The sequence below is a fragment of the Stegodyphus dumicola genome, chromosome 2 (assembly GCF_044657685.1).
Source record: "Stegodyphus dumicola isolate Sdum_Otavi_A_Nest chromosome 2, ASM4465768v1".
Taxonomy (NCBI): Eukaryota; Metazoa; Arthropoda; class Arachnida; order Araneae; family Eresidae; genus Stegodyphus; species Stegodyphus dumicola.
In genome coordinates, this window is record NC_140769.1 from 232,639,919 (window position 1) to 232,666,176 (window position 26,258).

At 32.9% G+C, this 26,258-nt stretch overlaps 2 protein-coding genes and 1 non-coding gene across 4 annotated transcripts in view; 2 read left to right on the plus strand and 1 right to left on the minus strand.

Moving 5' to 3' along the window:
• The window catches only part of LOC146998900 (histone-lysine N-methyltransferase SETMAR-like), a 113,816-nt gene that overhangs the window by 85,421 nt on the left and 2,137 nt on the right, over nt 1–26,258 (minus strand). The window lies entirely within an intron of this gene.
• Nucleotides 1–26,258, plus strand: part of LOC118201203 (kyphoscoliosis peptidase-like) — a 113,311-nt gene that overhangs the window by 54,504 nt on the left and 32,549 nt on the right. For both annotated transcript variants that reach the window (XM_085811892.1, XM_085811893.1), the window contains exons 3-5: nt 4,544–4,920; nt 15,396–15,511; nt 20,596–20,700. In XM_085811892.1, the coding sequence (XP_085668018.1) occupies nt 4,544–4,920; nt 15,396–15,511; nt 20,596–20,700 (598 nt within the window). The remainder of the gene's footprint in view (nt 1–4,543; nt 4,921–15,395; nt 15,512–20,595; nt 20,701–26,258) is intronic.
• TRNAL-CAA (transfer RNA leucine (anticodon CAA)) lies at nt 22,547–22,619 on the plus strand. Its single transcript has one exon. It is a non-coding gene; the product is annotated as a tRNA-Leu (tRNA).

Sequence of the window (26,258 nt, forward strand, 5' to 3'; positions counted from 1 at the left end):
TTTAAATATCTGGAAGGCTGAAAATTCTATCAACTTTACTTGGGGAGATGATATAACGCTGTAATTGGTGCAAGGTTACAGAAGGGCAAAACTGTTTAAATGTAGAACCGGATTTAAATTATTTTTAGACTTAATGCATTTATAAAATCCATATTTATAAAAAAAAGTAATAGTAGTATCACTTAGTGTTGTCTAATTTTTGTAGTTTTTCAAAAACGTCTGTTTCCCATAACGTATTCATCGGTTTCCCTGAAATTTTTATGGAAATTTATAAAATATAGTGAATTTTATCAGTTTTTTATTTGACATGATTTGTGTCTGAAATTTAAAAAACAGTATCAGTTAAGAAATTTAAGTTCAATTAAGTAATCTCCAAGAGTGTATTAATCTTTTTTTCAACTAGTGTACTTTATAGTTGAATAGTGAATATTTTAAACTAATATAAAAATAATTTATAATAAAATAGATTTTAAAATGAAAATTCAGCGTTTTGAACATTTTTTTGAATTGCTAAAAGATATAAATATAAATTTTTTACGAGAAATACACTAGATACCTTTCTTATTTGAGAGAACTAGCAAGCAAATAATGATTAAAAATTTTTTGGAGAAAAACACTTCTTTGGTATAGAAATAGTCCTACTAACAAATTACAGTTATGCCTTCTTTCTGTCAAAGGTTACCGAACATACCAAATTTAAAATCACTCTAAATTTTTATGGTATGTTATAGTAAAAATGGCAGATAGGAGTCAGGAAAATTTATTTATATGCCTAAATCATAACCCATATCTGAAGAAAGAGCTTATTTACAGTATTATTAATGTATGCATTACAATGTTAGTGTATTACCTGGTGGGTATGCGCTTAGAAAGAGCTCTTTTCAAGATACCAAAGGTACAATACTCCATAGGTGAAACTCCAGGCGATTTTGTAGGAATAGGTTGTAAAGGTATACATGCAATACCTGTGTTAGTCTTCATTTTTTCAAGTAACAAAATGGTACTTCTCGAAATATGATTTGTTCCTTTGTCTTGATAAAGTTTCACTCTTTGAAAGTCATCGGGATAAAGATATCTAATTTTCTCTGTAAATTTTAGACGTAAAACATTTCTCGATAGTACCTTGAGTTTATTTCAACATTTTTCACCCGCTCTTCTTATTTTTTACCTCCCGTTGTCAGAGAATCCTGCGACAATAATAAACACTTACTGAAACTTTCTTTACATTCCTTTTCGATATGAAATAGACTTTTCTTTTATTGCAGTCATTTAGGTAAACTCATGCTTCATCAAGAGTCACAATATACCGGGTGGCCATAATTAAACTGACAGTTGTTCACAGTGTTCTGTAGCGCGATCTATTTGCGAGAAGGACGTCACATTTTGTAGGAAGATTAAACAAGACGGGGGACGAAGGATTCCGTGAAAAAACAAATTAGTTCCAAAAGCCACCGCTAGGGGAATATTTGGCGATGTGTAATAGAAAATAGAGTGTTACAAATGCAAATCAATACGTAAACTACCTTTTATTTTGCATTCAAATGAGGTTCAATGTGGCTGCCGTTGTTGTGGACCACATATTGCATTCTGTGCACAGTATGCACAACAGCAAAAAGTAACATGTCTGCAGGAATCTCCCGTACAGTCCGTGATATGTTATCCTTCAACGTAGTCAGGTCCTGGACCACTCCTTGATAGACCTTGGACTTAGGTAACCCCATAGCCAGAAGTCGCATGGGGTAAGATCAGGCGACCGAGGTGGCCATGCAGTTGGAAAGTAGCGGCTACTGACGCTTTCTGTTGTGAATTTCTGTCGTAGCATCTGTTGCACCCGTACAGCAACGTGTGGAGGGGCTCCATCTTGCATGAAAATGATTTTCCCCCAGGCATTGTCTTTGCTGAAGTGCCGGAATGACAAAGCTGTTCAACATGTGGCGATATTTCTCTCCGGTAACAGAACAGGTTTCCGGTCCTGTCGGGGTAATGTTCTCATAGAAGAATGGACCTACGATAAATTCCGCTGTGAACCCACACCAAACAGTTACCTTTGGTGAATGTAAAGGAATTGCTGTGACTGCATGTGGTGATTTGTCATCCCAAATTCGGCAGTTCTGGGTATTCACAGTTCCATTAAGGTAAAAGTGGGCCTCGTCTTCCCATAAGATTTTCCACGGCCAAGCGTCATCCACCTCCATTCTGGCAAGAAAGGTGAGAGCAAAAGTCAATCGCTTGTCATGGTCGGCGTACAGTAACTCCTGTACACGGCTGATCTTGTACGGATAGAAGTTGATAATCTTTCATAAGATTTTCCATACCGTACTGTAAGGCATATCCATAGTCCGAGATACTCCACGAGCGCTAGAGGTGGCAGCAATATTGTCTGGTCCTCTGTCGACAATCGCCGTGGCAACTGCTTCGATTGTATCCTGTGGTACAGGTTTTCGTCCTCTGCCTGACTGACCTTCAGAGAACTTGTTTTCTCAAACGTCGCAACCATTGCTTTTAGCCCATTAACTGACACAGGACCGTTACCTTACGCATTTTTTTGTGCGTTCTAAAAGCATGAAGAGCGGCTGACGCATTGCACTGGTTGAGGTAAAAGAATTTGACCAGTAACGCACGCTCGACTAAAGAAGGAGACATTGCACATAAACTTTCAATCCGATTGATTCGAAACGTAACACATTGCCTTTTAAAACCCAAGCAGCTGGCACTATGCGAATGGATGTAACATGAAATTTGAATGAAGAACTTCTGCTGCTCATCGTACGTGATATTGCAGATCATGAGACTTTATCGGTGTTTATGTAGATTTTACGCTTTTTTAAAAGTGTTGCCATATTGCACTTGAACTAAATCAGAAAATGTGCATAATAAAATTTAATTTTATTCCGTATTAATTTGCATTTGTTAACACTCGCCGATCGATATTTTCTATTACACAGCGCCAAATATTCCTTTAGCGATGACTTTTGGACTAATTTGTTTTTTCGCGGAATCCTTCGTTCCCCGTCTTGTTTAATCTTCCTACAAAATGTGGCGTCCTTCTCGCAAATAGATCGCGCTACAGAACGCTGTGAGCACTGTCAGTTTTTAATTATGGCCACCCGGTATTTCCATTTATCTTCCCTTAAACAGTTTTCATACAAATTTCATTGTGCCACATGCCTCGATAAAAGCTGGTGCTCATTTAGTTATTTAGAGTTTTTAATTTGTAAATCTTAGTTTATTATTTTATTTATTGTTGCTACAGGTGTATTTAAATAGCAATTGATTTCTGCATTGGAGATTTTTTATTCTTACCAACCATTTCAATTTAGAAACAGTACGTACCTTTTTCAGGTATTCTTTTGCTCTCTTATAAAGTAATGACTAACAGTTTTTCTCTTTCCGATTAATAATGTTGCTTATTTTGCAATTAGAAATTTTAATACCGAGCATTTCACAGCGCTTTTGAATTATGGAATATGAGTATTTCTCTTCGAAAAGCGCAAAAATATGTTCTTCAATCCACTATTTCGATTCAAACTATTTCTATATCACACTATTTCGATTACATTGAATATTTTTGTTAATGTCCTTTTTTCTGTTTGTTTCTTTCTTTTGTTTGTTATCTTTGTTATTTGTTTGCAGTAGGCATAAGTGCGCAATAGAAACATTCTGTAGCTTTATAGAAATCAATGCGTAGCCTCACATGCATACATTTCAAAAGAAACTTTAGATGGAACTTAAGCGGGAAGCACGTACTTCCCTTAAGCGCACGGGACATTTGTACAACTTTAAATTATCAAGATTAAAGAGGAATTACTGGATCCTTAGTTTAAAGCCCTGCATGGGTTTCCCTCAAAAAAAAAAAAAAAAAAAAGTAAATTTTATTCTTTGTTATGCACTTCAAGAAGCATTACGGATTTAGCAAGTTTCATTCGCTTAATATTACACGTAAATAAAACATAATTTGGCGTTAATTTCACTAGGAAAGCCTTGGTGCCTTTTGATATACTTTCACTAATCTACCTTCATACTGTACACTTCTCTGAGCGTTAGTAAACTCGCCTATCGGTAAATATCTGTTAAAAAATACATATTATGTTCTTTATGGAATTGGACTTAAATTGTCGATGCTCGATATACACTAAATATCTTCATTTTAAAATGTTAACATGTTCTTGATAGTCTAAAAAACTGACTTTCGACAAGAAGAACAAGGGAAATTCTCACAACTCACACGCTCTTACAAAATAGAATTCTAATTAACAATTCTAGAAATAGTTTTAAATGCAGTCAGTGTTTTTTTTTTTTTTTTTTTTTTCCTGACTGGCAGTGTGTAGTATATAAATCAATAAGACTGTAAATATATTTTACTGAAAATGACTGTAGTAAAATTGGGTATTCGATTCTCTAAATAGTCCCTCCTGTATTTTCAAGTAAATAAATAAACACCTTCTTTTAAGTAATTTCTGAATATTTCCGTTTTTAACTTCCTATTTAGCATCGTGAGATGTTTGATTTTGAGCTTCTTTTTGCAATCGACATTTTTTTCCAGCAAAAGCAGCCAACACTGCTGATAGCGAGGCCGCTGGCGTGCTTTACATGAGCGAGTTGCTCTCTCCATTTGCTCACCTGGAGAAGGAACTGGGCAACGCACCTTTCGAGGTCCGGTCCGACAATTCCCAAATCTCGAAAGAAGCTGTCCAGGACAGCATCGCCAGGCTGCTAATGGATGTAGAGGACAGCTTAAGTAGGCACGCCCTCCTCGACTATAGCCTTAAACATACCCTGAAAGAAATTGGAGTGCAGACAGACAACGATCCCATCACGGATGAAGCCCCCGAATACGCTGCCCGTCCCCCACCTTGCAAGAAGCTGGAAATGATCCCGGAAATGAGTGTCTTTGAAGACATTGACAAGCATGCACTGGAGGTAAGAAATTCTTATTCTTTATCCTAAAAATATAAAATGATTTTTTATCAAAGTAAAATATCCTCTCTCTCTCTGTATGTATTTAAATTTTTTTTAATATTAAAATCTAAATTTCTTTTTCTGTATTTATAATTTCTGTCTATACGTAGCACTGTAATACCTTAATTTAAGTTGACTCTACTTATAAATTTTATGATTTATAAGATTACTTCTACTTTTTGTTAGCCTTCATTATAATCCAAACAGGCTAAGAGTATTTGAAAGCGGAAGTTTTGAATGTTTTAGCTATAGAGCATTTAACAACGATGCTCGTAGCTTAACTATCTATCGCTCAGCTCTGCCAATTAGTATTCAGGCATTAGCTGTTTGCTCGCCGATTAAAGTTTGAGGCGGCTGAATTAGTCAGATCTCTGGCTAAGATTCCTTTTTAAATCGTAAATTTAATTTTATGTTATTTTAACAAAGCCTCTCATCCAAGATAGTGGTTATTGGCACTCACTGTTATACCGATGGGCCGGGGTCCGAATTTCACTCAAGTGGGGCACTCAAAATACACAGAGAGTCAAAAGTTCTGTAGGGTAGTTGTTGGTAGAGGAAGATGGGGAGACCTTCAGACTGCTCCCTGTGATGTTCTCTCTCAAAACTGGGGAGAAAGCTTAACAGTTGGCTAGGTTCGGCAATATCTCAATTAGCTGTGGTACGTACCACAGAGGTGCTGACCTAGCTTCTACCTTTAACTCTCATTTCAATACCCACAAGTGCCTGAAGTGGAATGTGAATCGTACACACAAGTGGTGCCCAGTGTTAAATTCAATCTTAAAAAAAAAGTTTATTTAAATCCTTCATAAGACTTTGTCGTAGCTATAAACGTGCTTCATACAGCATTTATGTCGCCTGCTCAAATCTGTAAGAAAAGGGATATGAGAACAACATTTTTTTCTCTAGAGTTAGAAGCAGGAGCACACCTCTAAGCTTAATTTAAACTCAGTAACATCGATTTCTGTATCTACTACTAAAGAAAAGAACATTCAACATGAAATAATCAATTAATTTATTGATAAAACTTTAAAAAAAATTAGACAATCTGCCTTTAAAGATTATAAATTTACAGGATCATGTTGCTATCAAATACCGCACTTCGTAATAATTCCGTAAAAACTGCTACCGTAGGTTATTAACCCAAAAGGGCGTTAGCCTGAATGGGTTTGTAGGATTATCCACTGTGTAATTCTAAGTTACAGTTGACAATGAAGAATCTTAAGAACTAATAAGGAAATAATCGCTTGAGTTCGTGTGATAGGAAGCAACAAGATAGAAGGGTAAAATAACTCTTTATTATTCCAATCAAGTGTAACAGAACTGCGTCTTGGAGCTGTACAATAAAGCCGGCATTCGGAATTAAGAAACTAAGAATTAAACTAAACTAATCTTAACTAAAGAGATATAGCCGAAGCTATCAAAATTCCAACAGAGTTGGCCTTTTAACGCTAAATTGACTGTGAAGCTATCAAGGGCATAAGGTACGGCCGAGCGTAATTAATAGCTTACGAGAGAGTAGCCTAAAAAGGCGGACGCGTGCAGCCAGAATATCTGGTAGCTCTCTCACTAAGACAGTAGAACTTCGCGGTTAAATACCGCTCTTCCTCATTAGCATTCAGACGTGATTCTAAAACTACGTTCTGGCCGGAAGTGGCAAATTGAAATTAAGAAGTGATAGGAAGGGAAGTTTAACTCAAAATTTAACTGTTAATAAGATTAACATAATCCTTACAGGTTATTAATCTCGAAACAGGATTTTGCGTCCACCATAAACAGCGAATCACTTTTCAAATTGTTGCCACGAAATATTACCTCCCTGTATTACTTCTAAAGAAATTAAATAATGAATTATAATCTATGTATGTGTGTTTCTCGCACTGTGAGATAACGACGATATCTAGAACCATCTAATTTCGAATAACGTAGTCTTTCACCGCAGCTGGAAGCCCGAATTTTGAATTTCGAAATTTTTTTTAATCTATTTCATACTTTGTAAAATTTGAAGGAGTTTTTGATTAACAAACTCAACTATTTCAAAGAAGCAAAAGATAAAAAGGTAAGATAAAGATATTCTTAAAAAAAGATATTCTTAACAACTAGGAAATAATTGCTAAATTTTGTTACGAACCAGACATAAAATCTTCTATGAACTATTTCTGTGCAAATAAAATGGCAAAGCGTGGTTTTTCATAGATCCAAACTTCGATACAGGTTTCGTCCAAACTCCAAAACCATAAAATATTGCTTAACTTCATAACTGCGATGTAAATTACATGCATTTGTGAATATCAATACGTTTTGAAGTATACGCAATTGAAAAACTATCTCATTCTTTCATACTAAACTTTTCATCAAATGCTGATGGATATGATTTTAAGGTAAAAATAATTGGCGTACTTTTTCCTGTATTAATATTTCGTCTGTGGAAATGGTAATCTTTATTTACACAATATTACTACCATACAGACAAACAACAATACAATAAAAAGTATTTAAATATTTACTATTATTTTCATTGATAGTAATTTTTTGATAACGAAATAAAAAAGAATTTTTTCTTGTCCTATGTACAGAATTTTCTTTAAATTCTTACTTTTCAAGCAGTTTATGAGATTATTCTAAATCCACTTCCGCTACGCCTATCTCTCGGTATAACGCCCTTTCTTGTAAGTCGTTTTTAATGATTACAGATTTTTTAAAATATTATTTAAATACGGGTGAGTTTTTCAAAACTAACTTTAAGACAGATGACAATTCGAACTGTTTTATTTACGGTTTAGTGATTAAAACTGTTTCAATAGTGTATTTTTATGTAAGATCAATGGCGTTCGATTCACATTATAAAACTATTTCAGTCATAAACAAAAACACTTTTTCAAATATTTTTTGAAATTTTCTATCCTGCCTAGTTTGTTATGTTTTTCCCATTCAGACTAGTGTCTTACGTTTTTTTCTTATTACAGTCTTCAAGAATCACCTAATTCCATTTTAACAACAATGTTATTTCATTTAGAAGAAGAATAAATTACTCTAGTTGCTTCCAAATTCTGTTTCGTTTTGTTTATAAGTTTATTCCATTCCAAACACTTTTCAGACTGTACTTTTAAAATGTTCACAACGCGTTTTCATTACTTTTACGTTTCATTTTGAGATTAATCACAAGAAAAAGTTTGCTTACACTTCTTTGTTCTTGAAGGCAGAACATACATTAAGCCAAGCAACGGTTACTTTGCAGTTACAAACGGCACTTCTCTACCAATCGGTAAATATTCATTGAATATTTCTTGCTTGAAAGAAACGAAGTGCGTTTAAAGTACAGTGCTTGATTTAACGACCTTTTAAAACTTCAGTTCAAATAAACTGGGTATAACAAACAAACATATAATGAGATCATTGTCATAAGTATTAAAATACTACAACGATCTTAATGTCAGCGTATTTCATTCAAAAGTAACTAATGATGGATACAGAAGTATCCATCATTAGTTATCAAAGATTTTATCAAAGATTATCAAAGATTTTAATAGAGAAGCCTATCAGATCCATCACGTTCAAGGAAACTGAGTTTAAAGTTGATAGATCTGTTTGGTATATAATTTGCATTTAAAAAGGTCTACGTTATGTGAAGTTTTTTACCTTGTACCTTCGTTCTATGCATCTTGTTAAAAAGAACTAATTAATACCGCAGCTGAAAGAGATCTCGATCTAACTGAAATGCATTAGAAGGATGACGCTCAACCAATTTCACTTCACAGACACACAAACTTAACAGTGTCATACATGTCTTAATCGATTCATGGTAAGGTCATTTCATACATTGGCAAAAATGATGAATTCTAGTTTGCTGTAAGTTTATTCATAATGCTGCGTGCGTACGAGCTCGTAATTGAATGAATGCAAACAGAACCGACGATAGCTTGATAAAATTTATTTTTAAACACTTTACAGTTATGGAACTTTCCACCAAAAGTATACTCGTACAGCTATTCCCCGTATCACAGAGTGCAATCAGTAGATACACATCAAAGTTCTAAGAACGTTAAACACAACGCAATACGAATGCATCTAAAGACAAAGCTTTGTGAATACAAAACAAATACTAATATAAAATCTGGCGTATGCTAAATAAAAATGAATTTCTTTTACACTCATTTTAAAATTTTATGATGCTTAAATGAATAATGAGCCAGATCTTTTTTATTCTCTGTAAGAATTAAAAATTTTCCAAGTTATAGATTTTAGCTGCTGACATTATCAGTTTAGTAATTTATTAAAACTGAATTATCAGTTTTGAATAATAAAATTGATAGTTTAATGACATACATAAAACGGATACATAATCAATCTATCAAATATCAGATTTGTCCCGCAACTTAAATAATTTTTTTCTTGTCTAGATAAATATTAAAAAATCTTCTTAGATAGCAGAATGATTTTAACTTTCAAATTTACTATTTTAGGTAAACAGTTCTAATTTAATTTGAACACTCTTTATTAAATCTAAAAATTGAATTTCTTAAGTGGTTCTAAATTCACACTAATATTATTGCAATATATTGCCGTATTAAGCTTTCCATTTTTAGTAATTGAAGTTATTTTAAGATTATCTAACTCTCTTAAAAAGTCCATATTTTAATACTAGAAGCGTTTAAATGTTTATTCTGTTCTCCAGTTACTCTACTGATGTACTTTGGTATGCATTTAATTTCTAATACACAGTTAATTAATAAGTTGGTAATTATGAGCATCTAAAGAATTTTCATAATTAACAAAAAAAAAAAAATTCGAACTTCCTTTTATTAATGCCTTGGAATTTTCAGTTCCCTTTTAATCCATTCCTTTTTCACTTATTGTTGCACTGTATTCAAGTTTTCGTGTATGTAAAATTTATATATTTTGTATTGTATTTATGCCAATTTATATTTAAATGATAATTTTTACAAATTCTCGTATCATAACTCTAGTTAAGAGAAGATGTTTTTAACACCTTGGTAAAGCTTAAACTTCAGCATGCAACTTATTTTCTAACCTAGTTTCAGGCTGAATTATTTGTAAAATTAATTATTTGAAATTATTTGTTAACAGAGATGGTCGCTAAATCACGCTAATAATATTTCTAACTGTTGTAATTTACAATGCAACGAGTTCGTGGGATTTATAATATAATTCATTTATAATTTTTTCAGCAGCATTGAAATTAATAGCAGATACTGATAATGTTATATATTTAGATTACAATGATTTAGATTGCCATTGCCTTCTTCACTGAGGCTTTTATGCTACAATCCTAATATTTCATAATGGCATATAAGTTTAACAAACAGGTAAATATCTAATTCAGCCCACTTTTGTTCCTATCTGTGCTATATCTATTGTTCAGCCTAATTTTAAAAGGTCTTATGATCAAGCAGAAAAGTCGCTAAACATTAGTAGTTCGACCCGAGTTTCTAATCCCAAAGATCTCCCAGCTCTTTCTTTTTTTTTTTTTTTGTACTTATTTACTGTGTAAAAATGTATCGTAAAAATTTCAGTTCATGAAGTAAAAATACTTTTTTAATTTATGCTTTAAAAGTATTGCAAAAATTTTCGCCTTGGCATATCTTTTTACAAATTCCTCTAATCTCTTTTATTTTTTGAAATTCCAGACATGCCCTTTTTAGAACTTAAATTCTGAATTCTTTCAAATGTACTTTGTAATTTTGTCTTTTTTGTTGCTTTTGCTGCCTTGGTATATTCTGATAAATAACCAAATGAGGAATACAAACAGTTAGAATAGCAGTTGACCTTCAGTACCTTTTTTGTCCGTAAACCTAGCAACCTATTTTTCATATCATCCTCATAATCAGATTCAGTGAAATGATTGTTGCATATTCAAGCACTCTTTGTGTTGACAATATCCGCTCTTCGACACCTATGCAACCATTCTTTCGTTAACTGAATATTTTTGTATGGAAATGCAAAAATATTGCCCTTATATGTATCTTTAAAACGTATCTGCTATCTAGTAATTTCAAGAAACTGAAAGTACTAGAAGTTTCTGGGGAGCCGGGGAAATCTATATAAGACCAAAGAGAGCATCAGACCTTATTTTTTTTTTGTTTGTTTGTTTGTTTTGTTTAGAGTAGATTTCGAAGTACTGATGAGATCTTCGTGCGAGTTTCGCTCTTTAGATCAGGGCTAAAAATAGAGAAGGGATGGGTCATCCCTTTGAAAAGGACGATGCCTACACGAACCCTCTTGGGGAGAATACCGGATGTTATGTGACGTCAATGGATTCGTCCCGTCGTCGACTGACTAGAGCATCAAGTGCGAAATATTGAATCTTTAGTTCTTAGATTCTCTTTCTTTAGCCCTGTTAGTTTCAGAGAAAGAAGTTTTTTTTAACTTGAAAGATATAACTGATGATACTTTTAAATGGATTTTGTATTTAGAAAGTTTTTGTAATGAGAAATCATTGAAAAAGTGGTATCGTGTGTCGTTGCTATCTGTAGAAATACGTATCATAATCTCTGTAGTAATATCTGTTGTATACGTAGCGAGGTAGACATTTACCTCAGTATTAAAGAAATTTGCTCCTGCAACCATTTTTTTTTTCAGAGCTTCATTTTCTTTCGACTTTTTATGTTATATTTTACAAAAGATACTAAAATTTCACTCACGATACTGATTTTTACTCAAGATATTTCGCTCATTATACAAAAGATACTACCATTCCAATTCATCTAATTTCACTAAAATTATTTACACATATATAAAATTTGTATCAATAGTTATATTGCGTATGTTTTAGTAAATATTCTTATCAAGCTTCTAAACGTATATAAACGTATAATAACGTATTCATTTTCTAACATACTCTAAATATATTCATTTAAACTCAACAACAACAAAAAATTGGTCTTCGTCTCTCGTGGTTCTCTTTCAGCTTAGCAATCGTATTAGACTCCGTCGAAACGGCATAATGATATGACACGTCATAAAGGGGAAATTAGTAAAACTCTCTCTTTCTCGGACATTCGTCCTATACGTCCAACTCAGTGTTCTCTTATGAAATATCTATAGTGTTCATATATCTCGGATCTTTTTGAAAGGGAATTTTCTAAAGACTTGAGTCTCTGTATATAGCTAATTGCCGTAAATCTCTGAGCTGGGAGAATGATGAATGAAAAGGTAATATAGTAACTATCTACACAACACTTCTAATTCCTGCAAATATAAAATTGAAGTAATTCTCGCACGCCGTCTTCAGTTTCATAAACATATCCAGTGTTGCATAACGATGTGCCCGATTTTAATTAATATTTATCAAAATAACTTTTCGGTAAGAATTTTTGTGAGTATTGAATCAGGAGACTAAACAACTTAGGACTGCCTACAGTAATCCAGTGTAGTTAGAGTAGAAATTATTAATGAGACTGAATAGTAAATAATTTTATATTCTAAACGAAAATGCATCACCTTTTTGCCTATGCAAAGTTATTACTGACTTTAGAACAACTGTTTAACATTCCTACTAAAACAATGTACGAGTGGAATAAATTTGTCGCCATGGTATCTTTTAAACAAACAAGTCACGAAAGACAGAGCCTCTGCTTACATAGAATAAGTCTACGTAAGTTATATACTAAGATACTGCAAGACAATTTTAGCAATAATTCAGATTTTAATTGATTTGGCTTCACTATAAACTAAGTGTTATAACAAATTTATTAGTTTTAAAAAGTGTAAGAGTTTTAAAAAAAACAGTTTAATCTGTTAAATTCATTTAATGAATATAAACCTGACATTTGTTTTTAGAAATCAGTAAATAAAAAAGTGATTTAATATGTAACATTAACTAATACCTTTTATTAAATTAGCTTTTAATTAAATTTACTTAATGGAATACAAATGAGATATACATTTCGTTTTACGCAAATAAAAAAAATAATATCTTTATTTCAGTTACTGACAATAAAAAATAATTTCTTTATTTCAGTACAGTAATAATCGAAATAAGATTTTCATAATTGTTTATTTTTAAAGCTGAATTGAGTAAAAACTAGTACCGTAGTTTTCTTTTAGTTGAAATAGTCTCTAGCAATAAAATAAGCAAATAAAAGTCATTTCATTTTTTAATTCTGTCCAAGAAAAGATTAAAATTTTGTTATACGGAAGTAAATAAAATATATATAAATATTTATATTAATGTAGAATTTTTCTCTTCTCTTGCCGCGTTGTCGTTGAGGATGTAAGCTTTTTCTTCCTCCTTACCGCACAACAGCACATCCGGGGAGCAGAAAGGGTAGCTTCAGCTCAAAGCTGCATGACTATTATAAATAAACTGCTCTTGCTGTCTTCTTCTAAGTCAATTTAATTTCTACATTTGTGAAGCATAAGACGTGTTTGAATAAACAAATGGAAAATGGAAGACATGGAATGGATGGAATGGAAAAGACAGATCAGTTTAAAAATTAACACTAGAACAGCCGAATTTCAGACTAACCGAAAACCGCCATTGGGGGTCAATTTGACCCTCATAAGAAATGTAAGTAGAAACACAGTAAATGATTGAAATGATGCTGAAATGATCACATAAAAGAGTTTTTAGAGGTTTTTATTTATTTTTTATACTTTAGAATTTTTTTTCGTGCTATTAGCGAAAATTAGCACATATCGTTCAATGTAAGATTACAAAAACAAAAGCAAAATCTTTGAAAAACCAACAAAGATACAAATGCAAAAAAAGGAAAATAGAACATATGCAAAAAATTACAAAAAAACATAAATTGGGAATAAACACGCAATGTTTTCCAAAGTTTGTTATACATTACCGCAGGTGATACAATATAACGCTTGACAGTGACAGCAACACATTTACCACAAATTGGTTTCTGGCATCCCTCACAGCTGACAACTCTTGTTTTGTCCCTTGCAACTTTAAAATGCACATTTCTTTCCTTTAAGTGTCTGTATTTGAGCAATCGGGGGGCATCTGTTGCGTAGTGCACCAACTCGTAGTTCTTCCACGAGTGCAAGAATAAATTCTCGACGGGAAATAGAGGTGCCCAAGGATTCTTTGAATATAATCCAAGCATTGAGTTCAGCAATGTCAAGGACATTGTAAAAAACATGTACAGGCCAACTGCGACTTCCACTACTTGTACTATATTTCCTCAGCATCTGATCTGCGACATCAATGCCACATTTTGTACTGTTGTAGTAAATGACAGTGTTCGGTTTTTTCTTTATGCTGTCGTCAACAAACACATTACTGTGCATCGTGCTCAGAATCACGACATTCTTTCTGCTCTTGCACCTATATATTGTGAGTGTTTTGTCTCCATTTTTCAGTGCAAAAGATGAATATCGTGCAGAAGTGTCACGAGCAATGGGAGTAATTCTCGCTTATTCAGAACCATCGTCCCACAATTGTGGTTTATTTCGCAGAAAGTTCATCTGCAAGTTTCACAGAAGTAAAAAAATTGTCAGTTGTGACATTGAGTCCGAAATTTAGATGTGGTTGCAGTAATTTGAGAACTACACTTTCCCCAAGTTGTAAATTAGTTGGTCGTTCTTCATCCTTGCCCAGATAAGGATAACCATTCAAAACATATTTGGATTTTACATCAGTTGCTAGCCAGAATTTGATGCCAAACTTGTCCGGTTTATTCGCTATATACTGAATAAATCTACATCTTGATTTACAAGGCAACAATTGTTCATCAACGGTTATTTCTGGTCCAGGATTATAGCATAAATAATAGTTTTCCATTAGCTTGTACCAGGTTACAGAAACGAGAGCAAATTTGTTAGTGGCGAGACGATCAGCTCCTGCTTCGGACATCGAATCTGAGATACCGCATTATTTCACGGAACTGATTGCGTGACATTGTTTCTTTGAACACAAATGGTCCTCAATTCTTGTTCCACAAATCATCTGCACAAAGTTTGGAATGGCCTAGTTCTCCTAGTGTCGTTTTTCTTATGAGGGTCAAAATGACCCAGTTGGCTGTTTTAGGTATATCTGCGATTATTTGTTTAAATAATTAACGTAGAAATATGAAAAATTGGCATAGTATACTTGGAAACATTTTAGAAAAAGTAAAAAAAATATTAGCTTCGAAGCTCAGCTGTATGTTAAAAAAAAACGCGTAAAATTGGAAAAAAAAAGGTCAAAATGACCCCAACGGCGCTTCTAGTGTTAAACTCAAATAAATCTTAAAACCTTACAACATTGTGACAATACATTTTTCTTAAATTTGTTTCAATTTTTTTTTTTTTTTCCAAAACATGCTTTTTTTTTACAGCAAATAGGTATATATAAAGATAAAATATTTTATACGTAAATTTAATATTAGCAAATTATTGAATTATTATCTGTTGCTAATTAATTTAATCTTCGTCAGTTTTTGAAGCATCATTCGAAACTGAAATGAAAATAAATTTTCTTGCAGGCACCAGAATCGACGAAATCATCTCTGAGGAACTTAGTAAATTATTTATGTGCTGCTGCTGAAAATGAACTTTTCAAGGTCAGAGCTTTCTTCAGGTGGATTTCAAACAACATCACGTAGGTATATGTTTACCTCGAATCTACATTAAGCAACTGATATATATCAAAGTTTTTAATTCTTCAATCAAAAAATAACATATATGTAAAGATTTTTCAAAAATTTTCATATACAGTGGTACTGTATACGAAACTGTTTTAAGGATATAATTTTTAATACACATTCTTAACTATAATTATAAAAAAGCATATAATTACTTTTTCATGATTTGACAATAATCCTAAAAAATAATTGTACATTTTTATGATTATTTTTTCCTTAGATAAGGGCAGCTTAATAAAAAGAAAATATTAAACTTTTAAAACATCACAATTATGAAAAAAAAACCGCTATCAGTAAAAAATAAAAGTAAAAATTTACTCGCAATTAATATACATTTAAAACCTTAGTTAACTATAAAATATTGAGGAAGTTTTCGGCCCTAAAGAAATAATAAATTACATTAATTTTAAAATTTATCTATTTTAATTATTTTTAAACTTTCAAATAAAATCTTAAAATTTTATAAGTTTCAAAATTGTTACTTTAACTTATTATTGTGATATAAAAAAAACTTCTAATATAATTAAAATAATAATATAAACAAAACTTTGTTATATAATTAAAATGATAATATAAACAAAACTTGTAATATAATTAAAGTAATAATGTAAACAAAACTTGCAATATAATTAAAATGACAATATAAACGAAACTTGTAACATAATTAAAGTAGCAAGCAAAAATTAGAAAAAAATACTGCTTTTTAAACAAGTTGCCACACAATACTAGTTCAAATCGTTCGATTTTGCTTAGCGACGCGTTCACAATCGGGAAAAGTTTTTATGCGACCTAGCGAATGAGAGTTTATAGGAAAACCGGAAGTTCAGTTTTTACCTCTGCATTGTTGTAAGTTCATTGCTCTAACTATTACTTTGGAAACACTTAGCTCTGAATAATAAATAAAAAAAATAGTTCGCTAGAGAATTTTATCTGGTTAAGTATTCTCTTTGCCTTATCGATCGGTACCTTTCTGCATGATATATGTGTATGATGTGTAGGAAAATAGATAAGCAACTATCTTAGCAATAAACAGAACAAAGGTTAAACATAATTGAATAAAAATTATAGTTATTACTACATCTATGAGCTGGATACATAATATCTTTTTTTTAGACATCTGAAAAGTTATTAAAAAAAATATGTCCTCCGCTTCTTCTGGAAAATCGCTAGTCAACAGATCACTAGCATTGCCAATCCACAATCACTAAATACTAATTGCATTTGCTATTTAAACTTACGTAGCCTATTAGGAAACTAAGAACCGTTTCAATCTAGCGCCGTCGCAGCGCTGTGGTAGGCGTCCCGCGCATGCGCACTAGTCTTTCTTGTTCACTGACTTTCAATTGTCGCCATTTTGGTTGCTCTATATTGTGTTTTCAGTTTGCTGTACACATTCAAAGTGTTTAAGACAATTAGTTCTCCCGCTGACTGTGAGATTAGTGCCGTGATTAAATTTTTGAACGCGAGGAATGTTAAACCGGCCGAAATGTATCGTCAAGTGACAGAAGTTTATGGTGAATGCGCGATAAGTGATGGAATGGTGAGAAAGTGAGTAAGAATGTTTAATGCAGGTCGAACCAATGTCCACGCCGAGGCTCGGAGTGATCAGCCTTCTGTTGTCACCGATGATTTGGTAAGGAAAGTTGATGAAGCAATTCATGAGAACAGACGCTTCACAATGACAACTCTTTCAGAGGCATTTCCACAAATTTCACGTACTGTATTGTTCGAAATTGTGTCTGACCGCTTGAATAATCGCAAACTGTGTTCCCGATGGGTTTCAAAAATGCTCACTGATGTTCACAGAACAAAGCGACTTGGTAGTGCCCTGACATTTCTCACGCGGTACAGTGATGAGGGAGAAAACTTTTTAAACCAAATTGTGACAGGTGATGAAACTGGGGTGTGTCATTTCACACCAGAATCGAAACAACAATCGATGGATTGGAGACACACTCATTCTCCGAAAAAACAAAAGTTCAAAGTGACAATGTCATCACAAAAATCATGTGCACTGTCTTCTGGGATAGGAAAGGCGTTTTGCTTACTGAATTTCTTCCCAGAGGTGAAACAATTAATGCGGCACGATATTGTGAGACTTTAACAAAACTAAGGCGTGCCATTCAAAACAAACGAAGAGGAATGCTCAGTAAAGGAATTGTGTTGCTCCATGACAATGCTCGGCCCCATACTGCTGATGTCACTCAATCGTTATTCGACAGTTTCATTGGGAGCAGTTCGATCACCCGCCGTACAACCCGGACTTGGCGCCGTCCGACTATCACTTGTTCCTGCACATGAAGCGCGAGCTTGGTGGCAAGCGCTTTGGATCTGACGATGACACGAAAAATGTTGTGGAGTCGTGGTTATCGAAACTGGCGGGAAGTTTCTTTGACGATGGTATACAAAAACTGGTCACCCGCTATGACAAGTGTATGATCATTGGCGGAAACTATGTTGAAAAATAGTTTAAGACATGTATTTTCATGTAAAAATAAAATTGGATTCGAAAAAATTGTTTCTCTTTTTTTTTTTTTTTTTTTTCTTTTCAAAACGGTATTTAATTTCCGAATACGCCTCGTATATAATTAAAAATCTGAAAGTTTTCAGCTTTTAAATTACGTCCAAAGGGGCGTTTTTTAACGTTTTGTGCGTTACCTTTATTTATTAAACGTCATGTTCTACGTACTCAAATTATAAAATTCAGTTCAACAACAATAGCGTAAATTAATTTTAAAATGAATGTATCTTTAGAATTTCCGATACAGAGACTCGCGCGCTGGAGATGAAAATGTTTTTTTTTCGTACAGTGTTGCCATTGAACGCTTTGAAATCGTTTCGTTTTTTAATAAAAAATTCGTTGAAGTCTTACAAAATCTGAAATCGATAATAAAACAAATTTCAAACTCAAATTAGGGCTTCCACATGCCCATATTCTATGGAAGATTACGTTATTCAATTTTTGATGACTCTAGGTACCGTTGTTTTATCACAATGCGAGGAAACATTCATATATTTCTGCAGATTCTTCACTATTTAATTTCTTTAAACATAAGACAGAACGATAATATATGGTTGCAACGATTTGAAAAGTGATACAGCCTTTTAAAAGTTTCGACGCAAAATGCCAAAATGAAATTAATAGTCCTTCAGGGCAAATTACCCCTTTGGACTAATAAAAGCAGCTATAAACGTTAAATTAGCTAAGCAAAGTTACCTAAAGGTAATAAATAAGAAGAACCATAAGCGTTAAATGAAGTAAGAAAGTTAAATCCAAACGTCCTGATAAAATCCTAACGTCTATCTATAAATAAAAGCAGCTATAAACGTTAAATTAGCTAAGCAAAGTTAACTAAAGGTAATAAATAAGAAGAACCATAAGCGTTAAGTGAAGTAAGAAAGTTAAATCCAAACGTCCTGATAAAATCCTAACGTCTATCTACAGAAGTTATGTACGTTCACTGAAGGATCATCACCTTTGATACTATACTAACACAACGAAATAAAATTCAACAAAAATGCCCTCTTGGAGGACTTTCTAAGGAAAGTGGTTTCAAATCCGCGTGATACATAGGAAAACCATAAAAACCAATCACACATCCATCTCATTCGACTGGGATCAAACCAATGTCAGTGGCTCATTATTTAGTGGTCTCAACCACTCAGCCACTGGTAGAACAACATTCTGAGCGAAGCTTGCTCGTATTCAGCTGCACATCGCAGTCAGTCGATTTAAGATCGAACCCAGGACGAACTACTAGTATCCAGCGATCTTAACTACTCAGTAACTGGTGGGGCCCTTTCTCTTTTATTATTTAATATTTTTAGCGCAGCAAACTTATGCGCACTAAAAGGTTAGTAATTTGAAATATATTATTACCTCAAAGGTGTGTTAGCCCAGGAAGGTTACTAGTCTATAAAAGGCATTTTGCGTCGAATCACTAAAAGCATTAAATCACTTTTCAAATTGTTGCCACCAAATATTATCGCATTTTATTTAAAGAACTTAAATAATGAAGAACCTAGTAATTTAAAACATATTATTAGCCCAAAGGGGTATTAGCCAAGAAGGGCTATTATTCTCGAGACGGCATTTTGCGTCGAATCACTAAAAGCATTGAATCACTTTTCAAATTGTTGCCACCAAACATTATCTCAATGTATTATATTTCAGCAAATTAAACAATTAAGAATGTACATGAATGTACGAGTATGTATGTGCATTGTGAAAAAAACAACGATATCTAGAGACATCAAATTTTGAATAACATAGTCCTTCATTCGAATATGGGCATCTGGAAGGTCGAATTTTGAATTCCGCATTTTATAGTTCATATTTTAGAAGACTTTAATGAATTTTTACTAACTCAACGATTTGAAAGTGAGCAGTAGCAACACTGTACGGTAAAAAAAAAAAATCGTCTATATGAAATTCTAAAGATAGGCAGTTTTTAAATATTTTTAGCCCAAAGGAGTGTTAGCCTAAATGTTCTTGAAGCGTGTATGTGTGTGTAAATGAAAAAACGTCCCTTTAGGCGTGGTATAAAAATCTGAAAGTTTTTACATTTTTTAAGTACTGATTTCATTAGTTTTCTTATATGTACATAATTGTGCGAAAATGATGATACAAGCCGTGCTTTCAGCACAGTCAATCAAAGACTCAACACCGGTTTTTTAAAGTTCTTCTGCGTAGAATCAAATAGACCGTGCTTAATACATATATGAGCTAATAGCGAATTAATGACACCATAATGACGTTTTAATTATTTATAAGAAGTTTTGTGATTTATAGTTTTTATCATACCACTGCAATAGGGCAATTTTTTATTACAATTTTATACCTCTTTTGGCAGTTAATTTTTTTCCCCATAAACTCTTTTTGAAAAAAATATATCTGAAAATGAAGAAAATAAAAACAAAGAAAAGTATTTCATAAATGCGTGTTGGTGTACGCTTTCACTCAGTCCTTTTTTTTTAGCTAAAATAATCAAAGAATTACATGACTTATATTCCTAAGGGCCAAATTATTTTATACTTGAAGGTATGACTGGAAATATATGGACGTCAAGCTGAGGGCAGATCAAGTCTTACAACAAGGGGAAGGAGTTTGCAAGGATTACTGTAAACTATTCGGCGAGATGTGCAAGTAAGTTTCCTAACAATCTTTTAATGTATGAGTAACTTTTTATATATTGTTATCTGTGTACGGGTTCGTAATGGATTGAATGCAAATAGAACCGATGATAGCTTGATAAAATTTACTTTCCCTAAAGAAAAAGGTCTTGCACCTTCCAAAAAAGTACTCGTACAGCATTTCTCAATCCGTAAAGAGCACAATCTGTAGTCACTCCTTCAGACTACTAAGAACATTAAACACAACGCAGTGCAAAGCTCATCTAAGGGAAGCTCGCACGAAGATCTCTCAATACTCCAAAGTCAACTCTGAACTAAGATGCTCTCTCTGATCTTATATAGTCTTCCCCCCCCCACCCGTGCTTCGAGAAATTTCCAGTACCTTCGATTTCTTGAAACTGCTGGAAGGCATATACTGTTACACAGAGGGTCAAATACAATTGCAGTTACACAGGGACCGGAACAAAATGTCGCCAATTCTGTCGACGTATGGCGCTTTTACGTTAATTTGGTTATAAAACATTAGTCGCCAAAACCATCGCTAGCTTGGCGATAAGCGAGATATCCATTTACCTCAATGTTAAAAATAGACTAGCTCCTGTAATCTTATTTTTTTGACAAAGCTTCTATGCTTGAAGCCTTTCATATTGCATTATACTAAATTTGTGTTACTAAATTTTGTGTGTTACTAAATTCGTAACACACAAAATCTGAGAACGAGTTTCTTTTTTATATGACTAAATTTAAAAGAAAATTCAAATTGATGAATGTTATTTCAACCAACTGTGCCAGAAAATGCTGAACACATGCAACTAATTTAATTTGAAAATAAATATATCTTATATTAGCATGGTTTAATAAAAAAATATCTTTTATGATACGCGTGATAGAATTTCCTTTCGCAGTACATAATGGATTCTTTTTACGCCATTTCGATTTACGACACCAGTTTAGAAAGACAACACCAGCATAAAACAAACGTTGGCAGTACTGATTCAAGTTCTTGATGAATAAGTAAGAATCAAAAATAGACATAATATAAGCACTTGAAAAGGGGGTCACGAAGCAACACGCGATTTATATCACGCAATCTGGCAGAACTTTTTTGGATTCGGCCATTGATCCCTCAACTTTACGTACTTTACATCAGCTGACCATATGCAAATGTCATTCAGTTTTTGGACTTTGACCAAAATTCTTTTAGTGAAGTTTCTCGTGATACTTTCTTATCTAATGGTAACTTTTTAATCTGTCTAAAGATACACACGTTTTGTAAATTAAGAAAAGATCCACTTTAATAAAAAGAAGTTGTAATTATACATTTTTGTAGCACTTATGTGTAAATTATCTTCTATTATTAAATATTATTCTTTTTAAAAAAGGAATGCAAACATAATGGGTTTGAAAATGCCGAGAAAAACTGTAAAGCAAAATGATTTATAATACTTAAATTCATCGAACGCATGTAAACCCCAAATAGTTTAATCAAACAATCTAAACACTTATGCATAGGAAGTTTTCGAAATTGAATTGCATTTAAAGCAGGTATTATTTCACTGCTATTAATTTTTGTATTGTAAGGTATTTCTCTCGCCTCCTTAGCAAGCCTTCATAGTGTAGTGGTCAGCACGCTCGACGCAAATTCGAGAGGTCCGTGGTTCGAGTCTCGCCGAGGACATTGCTCATTTTTCACATCTCTTGCTTCGAAATAACCTAATGACTCTACAGTGGCGCCCGAACTAAAAAAGGTGATGAATAATGACACTTCACCACCAAGATTTGCAGACAGGGTCTCCTAAAACCTCAGTCGGCCTTTAAAAGGGGGAGTGTATAAGGTATTTCTCCCGCCTTCTTAGCATGCCTTCGTAGTGTAGTGGTCAGCACGCTCGACGCAAATTCGAGAGGTCCGTGGTTCGAGTCCTGGCGAGGGCATTGTTCCACATCTCCTGCTTCGAAATAACCTAATGACTCTACGGTATTATATGCAAGGATTGAGACAAAACTTGATCTCAAATCAATTATTTGCGCCTACGTTTAAATTTTATTTACATAAATAATTTCTTTTAAAAATGTATTTCAGAAAGCTGTTTTAATCTGATTGTAAAATGTATACTATTTACAACATGCAGCAAAACAAAATCAGAATATCATGTATTTATATACAAGTAGTTGTGCCATTTTGCCAGCCTAGGAAAGAAGGGATTTAAGCGAAATAACAGTTTAAGCTAAAAAAAAAATAGCATACTACTTTATATGATGCCACTTCATAATATCCGCATCCACTTGGTTCCGTAAAGAGAGTTTTATTAGCTGAGCTTATGAAAGCGAAAAGCAGCTTTGGATAATATACACTGGAAATTTAAAATTAGGCAATATAAAAGTTTTCTCAAAAAGACAATTGTGCAGCTGACATACTGATGAATTTTTCGTTAAGGAAATACAAATCTGTGCATTTAACTTAAATGGATCGTTAAAAGCCTCTGATTTCTTTATTCTCTATAATCAAGTACAACTCCGCGCAAATAGTCCTTGAGCAAGTTCGAATTGTCAATATATGTGAAGGAAGACATTTCATATCATCAGCAATTTTGGTGGAATTTGTCAATGTTACATTTTAAATTTCCAATAGTGCAGATGTTTCGTTTGTCATTTTATCACTCACAATCTTATCACCGAGCAGAAGCATCAAGTGTCGCTGAATATGGCAGGAGTTGCGTCTAAAGCTTTCATGAATTCTTCTTCCGTAATTTTCAAAGCTATTGCAGCTTCTGAGTGCATTTTTTGCCTTTTTAAGTTGTTGATCAACTGCATCTGCTTCTTGATGACGTTATGTAAATCAGTACTCTGTTTTTGTAAGTTTTTATTTTCAGATATCAGATCTTCGATTTTACGTTGAGCACATTCTTGTTGGGTCTTTTCGTTTTCTTTACATTGATTAAGTTCCTTTTTTAATTTCTCGTTGCACGCCAGTTTTTCTGTGAGTTTCTTCTCCAAATTAGAATTGGCAACAGATATACTTTTATGTCTTTGAGTCAAATTTTCAACTTCTAGTTTAGCCGAAGTCAATTCTTGTGACTTTATTTCGCAATGTTTGGTCTTATCCTCTAAAGTCTTTTGCAACTTGGTGATGTTTTTCTCATTTAATGCATTTTTACATTGCAGCTCTGTATGACTGGTTTCTACTTCTTTTAAACGTTCTTGTAATGACAAAATAGTATCTTCTTTGATGACCAGTTCTTGTACGAGCTTCGCAATTTCTTCTTTTAAATTTTTAACCTGAGCACTGAGTACATCCAGCATAGCATTATTTGCTTTGTTCTGTGAATTTTCTAAGGCATTTTCCTCTTCTCGTAATATTTCATCTTTGCCTTTGCCCATTTTAATTGATTTCATTTTGGAAATGGAGTTCTGTGAATCAAGTTCGATGATACTAATGTTTAAAAGTGTTGAGTCAATTTGGCTGACAAGTTTTTTGTCTTCCTCCGTAGTTCCACTTACATTTTATTTTATAATAGGAAAATTAGTATTTGGCTTTTTACTTGAATTTTTACCGGCTAATGATTTCACTGTGAGACATTCGTTCATTTCAATATGTTACTTTATGCAGGAATTTTGGATGTCAGCATCAAACTGCGGGAACTTAAATAGCTTCAAAAACAAAGAGACTTCTTTTTTTATAAATATAATGTAACCAAATACATATTAATTATGAAAATGTTTTACTAAAGATGCATTTTTCTAATATCTAATGGTAGTGATATTAAATACGTAAACTATATATAATCACAGTTTTCAAATGATATACTCAATTTTTAAAAATTTATCGTTTCATTAAAGCAATACTTATTCCATAAAAAGCTCAAATTTCCGAATCTGTGTCCTATTTTTTAAAAATATGAAATGCTATCAAAGGTCTATTCGAAAGACTAGGTTTAAGGATAAATTATAAATTCGTGCTCTTACAGAACTTTAGATATAAACAAGATGAGTATAAAGAAATTTAATTACAAAATATAATCGACATCATGCTTCAAATTACTTATATCCTAAACATACGGAAATACTTTTTGAAAGCATTTATAACATAGTAACGAAACATCAATAGTCGCTAAAAAATAGGCATTTTACGTAAGAGCTTTTAAAAGGGTTACGTTTAAATAGTCTTCATCTCCTACTCAGAAAGAAATTTAAAAAACCAACTAAAAACTCGTAAGTTTCTGGATTTCTATTACTTTATTATCAATAATGCCACGCACTAACTAATTTTGGCTAGAAGAGTAGCAATATCAGAAAAGAAGTTGCCATCTGTTGTTGTTGAACTTACAAATAAACATTAAAACATACTTTTTTGAGTAATACGTTTTCTTTTACAACTGAAGAGCTTGAATTGCGTTACTAAACTTATCTTTATTCAGAATCTCAACATCTCAACTTTACTCGGAATTACTTTAAGCTCATCTCCAATAATAAATAAAAATGAAAATATGGCTGCGAGTTTTTTTATTATTATGTCATGAAAACAACAGCTGAAATATAAATTTAAATTTTTACTTATGTAATTAACTGATACTTTAAATCATATAACTTTAAACTGATCAATCGAAAAGGCATATATGTGAGAGCGACGAGTACTGTTCTTAGTGGCGTAGCTAGGGTGGGGCAAAGGGAGACATCTGTCTCCGGTCGCAGCATCCAGAGGAGCCAAATTGATGTTAAGAAATTTCAGAATTAATTTTTTTTTTATTCTTGGCACATAAAAAGGGGCGCGAGTTGTCCCCAGGCGCTGAAATCCCTAGCTATGCCTCTGACTGTTCTGTTATCGGGACCGGATTAAGAAATGTATTCATGTACGCAACGGGTGTACTTATGCATGAGTGTATGTGTATATGTGTATATACGCATATATATGTACATACATGAATGTACATACATTCATACATACAGGCATACATATATACATTTATGAACAACAGAAGAGTAACCTATAACAGAAGAGTAACCTAGTGACGTATAAGGGAAAGGCACATGTAATTCTAAAATTATTTTATTTTTCATTTATTTGATTTTTGTATTTTGTATTAAATATTTCTTACTCTTATTAATTACATACAAGAAATTTATATTGAAAGATGTCAATTAAAACTTCTGAAAAATTTTCTAATTGTTAACTTGCTTTTGCTTAGAATCCGTTCAAAATCGCCTTTCCTAATTCCTTAAAGTATGGCATTGCACTAGTGTTTACATAAGTAACTTTTTTAACATATGGTGTTTCAATGTTTCTGAAGTTTTCAACTCGTTTAGGTTTGTATTTAGGTCAACGGAATGGTTTGAATATCGATTTAATATTAATCACCATAATTTGCGCCATTATGTCCTACCTCCATAACTTAACGCTAAGGTAGGTTCAGCTTAATGTTAGGTAGATTCCTTGTTTCAGCTGTTAAGATCATCTATATGGACAAGGTCTTGAAACGTGATTGATCATTGACTCAACTTCTTTTGAAATTATTAGACATCTTCTTAGACTTACACTTTTTCAAAGGAAGAAAGGATCGAAATTTAGTATTTTCC